At 28.8% G+C, this 9,416-nt stretch overlaps 1 protein-coding gene across 1 annotated transcript; it reads right to left on the bottom strand.

Moving 5' to 3' along the window:
- Positions 1–6,218: 6,218 nt before the first annotated feature.
- LOC147806679 (uncharacterized) lies at positions 6,219–8,734 on the bottom strand. Its single transcript, XM_087149273.1, has 2 exons — positions 8,472–8,734; positions 6,219–8,017 (listed from the first exon to the last, which is right to left on the bottom strand). The coding sequence occupies exons 1-2, from the start codon at positions 8,622–8,624 to the stop codon at positions 6,824–6,826; spliced, it is 1,347 nt and encodes a 448-aa protein (XP_087005399.1). The 5' UTR covers positions 8,625–8,734; the 3' UTR covers positions 6,219–6,823.
- Between the last annotated feature and the right edge of the window lie 682 nt (positions 8,735–9,416).

Below are 9,416 nucleotides of genomic sequence, written 5' to 3'. Positions count from 1 at the left end.
TATTTCCGGATATGGAACACTTAATCCACCCTATCAAGAGATATTATCCTCCTTCCTCCTCTATCCTCTAACTAGGAGCTCTATCCCGTAGATAGCTGACCATAGGGTATATTATATATATATATATATATATATATATATATATATATATATATATATATATATATATATATATATATATATATATATATATATATATATATATATATATATATATATATATATATATATAAAGATGAAGATAAAACAAAGAAATATTATAGACATATGAAAAGGAGGGGGACATAATAAGTAAAAAATTAACAAACAGTTTAAAATATATATATATACATATATATATATTTTTAAAAAAACCGGGCAAAAAGATATAATCTTTTCACCAGTTCACACGATTATATCCGCAAAAAAGAGTGCTTTCTGATATTGTATTAATATAGCTAAAGCAAAATATATTAATACAATAGTGTGAGGAGCACTCAAAAAAAATTTTTTACAAAAATTACAACAAATAAAATAGAACCCAATAAGTAAAAATAAGTAAAAATAACATGTAAAAACAGAAAATGAAATAAAATTTAAAAAAAACAGTATAAAACATAGACTATAAAGCGAGTAGCAAAATCAGATGTACTTACATGGACGGGAAATTTTTCAAGAATGATTTAAGAATGTTTTCGCAACAAGATTGCCAGATTACAAAATATGAAAACAAAAGCGCAAATTGAGTGTAACTAGGTTTTTTAAGTACCGTTCTTACTGCACTGCTGAAGTGATTTGTTACTCTGTGCATTGATTTGTTAGTTACCGAGGATGGGCTCGATATGGATGTGCGCAAGGTAATTACTGGATAATTTAAAAATAGTTGACCATAAATAGTTTTAGAAAATAGATGTTTATTTAAGAAAAAATATAAAATAGAAACATAAATTGTCTGTTTTGCAAATAATTTTAGCCACAGATTTGCCCGAAATGGATTTGCACATGGACTTTCTTCGTGTTTTCCTGTATTTATTATATATATATATATATATATATATATATATATATATATATATATTGCAAATAATTTTCATTAAGTTATATTATATATTGCAAATAATATAACTTCGTGCTATTAAGTGACGAACCTGCATTGTCAAAGAGCTAATAATAATGCTTTCTTGTATAAAAAATTCTTTGTTTAAGTATAGTAGATATAAAAATCTAATGATGATCTCAGTGTACCATTGTTTGCATTTGTTATTGGCCAGAAAAATTCCATGGTAGAATCAGGTTTTCCTACATTATTTTTCATATGGCTGTCATCAGCGTAAAATGTATAATTTATATAAGTCAGAAAGGTATTGTTTTCCAGTAAATATGTTACCACATTTACACAAATATTTTACCACATTTATATCAACTTGCTTTCGTGTATGTCTGTTCGGGTGGAATTTTGTAATCGATTTTGAACTAACTTCTCGACTAGCTACAGACTTCAAATTTGGCACTTAGTTCAGAATTGGATGACAATGCATAAAAATGAAGAGAAAAAAGACATAAAAAGTAAAATAAAATTAAAATTAAAGAAAAATTTATATTTTCGCGATTGTCTTTTGTTGTCGATTCGATTATTTCAAATGAGTGTCACATGTCAGTTGAAAAATTTTGTGTACAGTGAGCGAAAAAATTGAGATTTTGGAAGTGAGTACAAAAATAAAAATAATATTCTTAAAAACCACGTTTTTGTAGTGGAGAATAATAATTTAAAAAAATTGAAAAGCGAAAAACGTGGGGCACATAAAATACATAACAGTACATATACGCATTTTCTTACTCATACTCAAGCACAACCACATACGCATCCACATTTAGATACAATTACAGATATAAAACACATATTCTCATGAGCACACACTGTTAATTTCATGCGCCCCAAGTTTTTCGTTTTTCAAATTTTTGTTTCTTTTAATTATTATTCTTCACTACAAAAACGTGGTTTTTAAGAATATTATTTTAATTTTGATTTTTTCAATTTAAAGGCATTTTACCTGTACTGTTATTATTACTGTTTTAGTTTTATTTATTTTCTAAATTTAGAGGTTAAGATGATTGTTATTATCATTGTCATGATAATTGTTATTATTATGTGGAGATTTCCGTATCGTGATGTGTAGCAGAATAATCGCTAAATCTTGGAAACTTCCGGGCAGTGGCCCGCGAGAAACTAAAGAAAACATCACAGAAAGGGACTCATTCGAAATATATAACTCGTAGCCAGCCTCGGGCAAAGATCTACAATTTTTTTTTTTTAAAGTTTCAAGTTTTATTTGCAAGCTCCATTTTAAGATAAAGTGATTTAAATCGAAGTCTGATCTTATTAACCATTTTACAATTATTATTTTTATTTGCAAGTTCCATTTTAAGATAAAGTGATTTAAATCGAAGTCTGATCTTATTAACCATTTTACAATTATTATTTTTATTTGCAAGTTCCATTTTAAGATAAAGTGATTTAAATCGAAGTCTGATCTTATTAACCATTTTACAATTATTATTTTTTTGTCGAAAGTTACATTAATATACTCATATGAATTACGGTTAAATAGATTTGTGAATGATTTAGAACTTAACTTTTAACTTCATGCACGAAATGAAGAATGCAAACATTGTATTTAAAATGTATACGTAAACAAAAGCATTAAATGACTCACCGAACTTTCTACCATAATATACTTTTAATTATAAATGTGAATGCAAGTTCAATAATTGTACATAAATCATTTTTTTTGAAATCTATTTATATTTGTAGTTAAATTTCAAAAAATGATTTATGTCCACTAGAGGAAAATATTTAGACGTGGGATGTGGTAGCACAAGTGTTTACTACATCTGTGTTTAGTTGAATAATTTCAACTGCTTTGTGCCAGGAAACATTTATTGCACAAAAAAAATCCTTGGGGTTGGTAAGAGTTAGCCCCCCCCCCTAGTATTTTAAAAAATATATGGAGTAAAACAATTAAAATAACTTTTCATTTTGAAACGTTTGAACTGTTTAAAGATAGTGAATTTAATATGCACGCAAATGCTGAAAGTGGCACGAGTATTTTCGTAAGTAATAGAACTACCATACGTAAGCAAGCAGAAAATATGAGAGATTTCAAACTCCTTGAAATTATTTTTTTGTAATTAATTAAATTTTTGAAACTATAATGTATTGAGCGAGAAAACTTACCGGCAGATTAAAACTTATTTCTGGGAAGAAAACATCTCGCGAGACAAGATTATTTTTCTTCGTACCTATTTTTAAACAATATTTTTTTTAAATGTACTCGAACTATAGAAAAAGTGTCAAACACGTGACATATGATCCGAAACAGTCTTAGTGAGGATAGCGAGTCATTGTTTTGCAAAATAAATGGATCACGAACGGGCCAGTTTTAAAATAGTATTCAAAATAATAGTTTCACAGTTTTAGGAATACAAGTTTATGCTCGGTCCCTTCATTATCGTTGTTGTTCATTTTACGTCGCACTAGAGCTGCACAATGGGCTATTGGCGACGGTCTGGGAAATATCCCTGAGGATGATCCGAAGACATGCCAACACAATTGTGATCCTCTGCAGAGGGGATGGCACACCCGCTTCGGTAGCCCGACGACCTGCACGTGAAGTCGAACACTTTACGGTAGAACAGTTTAACGAGGACCCATACCGCACACCCTCGGTCACTTCACAGACTGATCCAAGGGGTCCCCCACCCGCACTCGGACCGCAGCCAGTGATGCTTGACGTCGGTGATCTGCTGGGAACTGTGTCTTACGCTAAAATAGAGCACTTTGCGGTAGACAGCGCACCCTCGGACTATACATAGGGTGATCAAAGTGGTCACACACCCACTGACTGACAGCAGCATGTGATGCTTTACTTCGGTGCTCTACTGGGAAGAATAGATAAAGACACTATAGAGTAAGTTGCGTATAATAAATATGTTATTTTTTGGATTACTGTGAGTATTTTATTATTTCGAGTGTTAATAAGTTTTTAAAAATGTACATTTTATAATTATAATAATTTTATTTTAAAATATTATTCGGAAAAAAAACATTGAAAATTTTTTTATGTATTAATGGGGAAACTTTGATGCAATTATACTTAATTGCAATAATTATTATAAATGCATTATAAATAAACTAGAACGTACATCACTGATTTCAACCATTGACTATTTAAATTTATGCTATTAAAAAGATTGCGTACAATAACTCCAGAACCTTTTTTTTCTAGGATCTTGAATTGCGGGTGTAAGGAGATGGGAGTCCCTAATCCTAAGAATTGTTAAGAAAGTTTAATTGGCTCTTTCAGGAAAGATGTACTGCCGCAGATGTACTGCCGCATCTCTTTTAGAGATAAAATCAGTGATTAAATCAAAAGACGGAGAGTTTTTCAATAATCATTCATCTTTGATTCGTTATGGGAAGGTTATGGTACGTGAAGAGGGCATCAGAGTAATTTTAAGCTGGCACATTGTTTGCATTTTGTTTACGCTTTCTAAACGTGTTTCTTTAAAGCTAAATAATATAAATAAAACTATAACTGATAGAAAGACATTCAATTCTTATACAAAATTTATCAGACAAGGTGTTTTAGTGTGGTCAAACTTAAACATCAGACCCGTATGAGCAGATGATAATATTTATTATTTTTCATGTGTTGAAATTTCCGTTTTTTTAATGTACTAGTGTTTAGTTCCTTAAAATGCATTTTTTTAAACTTGCAATGGATCACACTGGATGCTAATAAAGTTTTTTCAAATATTAATTCAATGATTAAATTTAATGAACTCATTTTAATTTTAGTGGGGAGAAAAAATTGCAATAATTTATTAAAAATTAACTAAAATAAAATATTTTTGAAGTGATACTTCTTATGCGACTTCCAACAAGGTTGCGTTAAACGTTTAAGGCCAGATTTTTCTTGACCGGGAAATCACGTGGTAGGATCCAGTTTTCCCTCATTCATTTCCATATTGTTTTGGTTCTCACTAGCATAAAAATAATAAAAGTATTGTTTTTCTATAAATATTTTTTTAGTTTGATTTGATACACATATAATTTAATAGGATAGTATTTTTTATTTTCAAATTTAGTGGATAACAATTGTTAAAAATGAGTGAAAACAATCCCACGGACAATGCGACGGATTTAAGGTCATGTGAAGGTACGTCTCTTGTGAATATCAATTGATTGTTTCTCTTCTGAAATTACATTATGACGCATTCACATTCATTATTAATACAAATACATTTTCCAGGGCGAGACGATGAGGCAACCACGATGCTTCAAGAGGTCCACGAGGGAAAAATGCACAATATTACCGTGTTTACAGAGCACGGAAGGAAGAGGAGCAGGAAAAAGAGTCGTTGAATAATGATCCTTCTACGACTGCTGATTCTTCTACAATTAACGCCGCAGGTTGCGAAGTTTAACTTCTTCCACGCGGAGGGACTCCACCAATACCTCCTAGATGGGAGAAAGCCGAAGGACGTAAAACGATGACTCATACAGTTAGGCCCAGATTCGCTGATCACTTCTGACGATGACGGGTTTTTTTTTCTTCCGTTTCTCGACACTTTTTTCGTTACTCTTCTACTAATTTTTACTTGCAACAAATTATTATATATATTTTTTTGTCTAGATTAAATGTTCTTAAATTGTGTAAAAATGCTTAATTTATTTGTTTTCAGAAATGATTAACAATAAAAATAAAGCAACTCTAACAAAAATAACTGATGTGTGAATGAAAAAAATATATTTTTAAGCATTAAATACCAGTTTTATTTTATAAATTGGAAAATTTTATCTAGCTTTTTGTTTTAAAATGTATGGATTAAAAACAAAGAAATATATTTTTCAAGGGATTTTGCACATTTATTATTATTATAGTTTTGACATAAAACTAAGAAGGGATCTAATTTTTATAATACGATACTTAAATTTTTAGTAGATGATTATTTCGGATTTTAATGATTATGTTTTGCATGTTATTAGAACTAGAAATTGTATCTAAACAATGACATAAAATGAGCTTAGGAAAATTTAGAAAATCAAATGCAGTCTTCAAACAAGGTTTAGATAGAGAAAAAAAAAACATATCAAAAGCATGATTATAATTTGTATTTTTTTCCTGTGGAAGTGTGATTGTTAGAAGTGATAAATTAAAATAAAGTAAGCAACCTTAGATAACAAATATTTTATTAAGTAGCAAATTCAAAAATCATAAATAAAAATGTAAACACAAATTTTACTGAAATATGTTAAACTTTGAGTAACATTTAAAAAAAGTATAATTTTTACCCATCACACTAATAAATTAAAATAAAGTAAGCAACCTTTGACAAATATTTTATTTAGTAGCAAATTCAAAAAATGATTAATAAAATGTAAACACAAATTTTACTGAAATATGTTAAACATATAGTAACATTTAAAAAAGTATAATTTTTACCCATCACAACCTTAGATAACAAATATTTTATTAAGTAGCAAATTCAAAAAATGATAAATAAAATGTAAACACAAATTTTACTGAAATATGTTAAACTTTGAGTAACATTTAAAAAAGAATAATTTTTACCCATCACAACCTTACATAACAAATTCAAAAAATGATAAATAAAATGTAAACACAAATTTTACTGAAATATGTTAAACTTTGAGTAACATTTAAAAAAGTATAATTTTTACCCATCACACTAATAAATTAAAATAAAGTAAGCAACCTTTGACAAATATTTTATTAAGTAGCAAATTCAAAAAATGATAAATAAAATGTAAACACAAATTTTACTGAAATATGTATGAAAATGTATGAAAACCTATAGTTTCAAGACCAATTAATGTCTTTTTAATAAACTCATAGAGTGCATCAGCATTCACGGTTTTTACTGGCATTATTGCTACAACATCTTTGAAACTTGATTCCACACTCTGCACCATATAAACATAGGCAGAGTTAGCAGCCTCAATAGAATTATATGATGCTCCTAATATATCGCCACCCTTAAAGTCAAAAAAAGGTTTTAAATGGACTTCATCTATCATAACAGTAACGGTTTTATCTGCATCAGTTAAATAATCAAATTTCTGTTTAATGTAAGATAAGAAGTTTTCCTCAGTGGATTCATTTTTAGGACTAATATCATATGACATAATCAATTTTTTTATAGTTGAATGATGCGGTAGAATAACATAACCACTGCTTCTCAAAAAATTATATGCATGAGGAGATATAGATAAAAACAATGAAGAAAAAATGAGAAAGTCTGTAGAGTATCGGTTTTGATTTTTTTGAGTAAAAAGTAAAGATAGCTGCTCTTTTAGAAAGTTAATACCTAATTTTTGATTATCTGAGCTTAAGTTTTCTAATTCTGTAAGTTGGACAGTTATAGAGTTAATAAGATTTGGAATATTATCAAACTTTAGATCATTAAACTTATTTAAATAACATAAAACATTTGAAATTTGCTGAACATTACTGATGATTAGAGGAAATGTTAAATCATGAAGTTTCTTAACCTTTACGTTATCAATAAAAACACTTAAAGATAGATTTTGATCAACTATTACAGTAATATATGTGGGAACCTGATCAACAAATTTGATTTTCACAAAAGAAAAACTATTTTCAATACTTACCGGATTAAAAAGACCATTTAAATCCACTAAACTAGATTTTTCTATCAGTTCAATTAGAGTATCTACTTTAAATTTTACATTATGCTGTTCATAAAGTTCTAAACTTTCAGCAAGGACGCTTTCCAACTGGCACATTTCTATTCTTTTTCTCTTTGCCTCTGGCTCTTCTCGAATTGGCTCATTTTTGGTCATATATTCTGGACATCCAGGAAATATAGATGGAATAGCCTCCTTTGTTAACCTTGGTTGTTCATAGGGCACAACTGTTTTCTTTCCAGTTTTTTCACAAACAAATTCCACAGCTTTCCTAATGTCATTTTCCTTGAAATGCATCTCACATACCTATAACAAAATGAATACATTATTTATATGTGCATTTAAAATAAATATTATATACTATATTCATGCATGAAAAATTAATAGATTTTTGTAGAAAAATTAAGAGATTTAAATTTCAAAATCAAATAAAAAAAAATTTGCTTTAAGCAGTTACATTATATTACGGTCAAACAAAAATGTTTTAAAGTTTGAGCAAAAATTTAATAAAATACTAAAATTATTAATATTTTTATAAAATAAAACTCTATAAAAATAACTATATATATATATATAAAAATAGCTATATAGTTATTTTGTCATTATACACAAAATTTATTACAATAGTTTCGATATGATTGATAAGAACAACTTAATTATTACGATTAATTTATCCACAATTTAAAATAATTTACTCTAAGTAAAAATATAATAAAGAATCATAATTACATTTTTCAAAATAAAAACAAATATTACTCACTTTAGAATTCTTTGTAACTTCAAAATCTCTTGGTATGGCGGCCAGCCATTTCTTACGTAATTCTTCATCTTTGGGAAATCCGAAAACAGATACTTTTGTACCATCAACTTTGTAATTTCCTCTACAGTTTGGTACACAGCATTTAAATACCATTATTCATAGCACTAAGAATTAAATTAATGCTGTTTATAACATTTGTAGAATAAATATAAGTTTTACGAAGAACGTGTACATCAGAACACAGACGGTTGTTTACAAATTCTAATCAAAAATATTCGCCAATTGGCTGAATGCGTACACAGGTTACAATACTTCAGAATATCGCCAATGGCTCGTTTGATCAGATTCGGATTTTTTCGAAAAAATAGCTACCCTGACTGGTTTTCCTCTGGGCCTAACTCTACTACGTCATCATCGCCTATAGTAACCCGTTGTGAGGCTTTATTCCTCTAGGAGGTATTGACTCCACGCACTATCTTTTTTTTTGTTGTCCTCATTAGGAATTGACTTTACAATTTTTTTTTATATGACTTGCTTTTCCTATACTCCGTTCATGGAATGCGTCATTCTCAATGAAATTCCTTTACGAATCAAAAATGAATAGTGAATCTTTATTAAAAACAAAAGGCTTTTTTTAAAAAAAGCGGACGCACAAAACGGAAGACTTTAATTACAAAGTAAAACATCATCCTTAATGACTCCATTTTTACTTATCAGAAGGGAAGGGGTAGGAGGGAAGAAAAAATAAAAACTTTTCAGACACATCAATGTTTATCGAAACATGAAATATAGTTGTAACTAAGAATACACAAATAATAACTTTTAAAGTAGCAAGGAGGGGGAGAGTGCAGCGAAACTTTTTCGCAAAAGAAAAATAAAAGTTTGCCGGAGGCGTTTTTGAAAAATGATTTCTGATCTAGTCTTGATTCCTGGCCAACTCACTTA

The sequence above is a fragment of the Parasteatoda tepidariorum genome, chromosome 8 (genome assembly GCF_982258835.1).
Source record: "Parasteatoda tepidariorum strain Cologne lab strain chromosome 8, Ptep-v5.0, whole genome shotgun sequence".
NCBI classification, from domain to species: domain Eukaryota; kingdom Metazoa; phylum Arthropoda; class Arachnida; order Araneae; family Theridiidae; genus Parasteatoda; species Parasteatoda tepidariorum.
Note: the sequence above shows the minus strand (reverse complement) of the source record. Positions and strands in the feature narration are given on the sequence as shown.

Excerpts from the sequence above, each read along its gene's own strand:
- LOC147806679 (XM_087149273.1), bottom strand. The coding sequence starts at position 8,624 with ATGGTATTTAAATGCTGTGTACCAAACTGTAGAGGAAATTACAAAGTT. Across the intron at positions 8,018-8,471 it reads AAGTTACAAAGAATTCTAAA|GTATGTGAGATGCATTTCAA; the intron begins GTGAGTAATATT and ends ATTTTGTTATAG.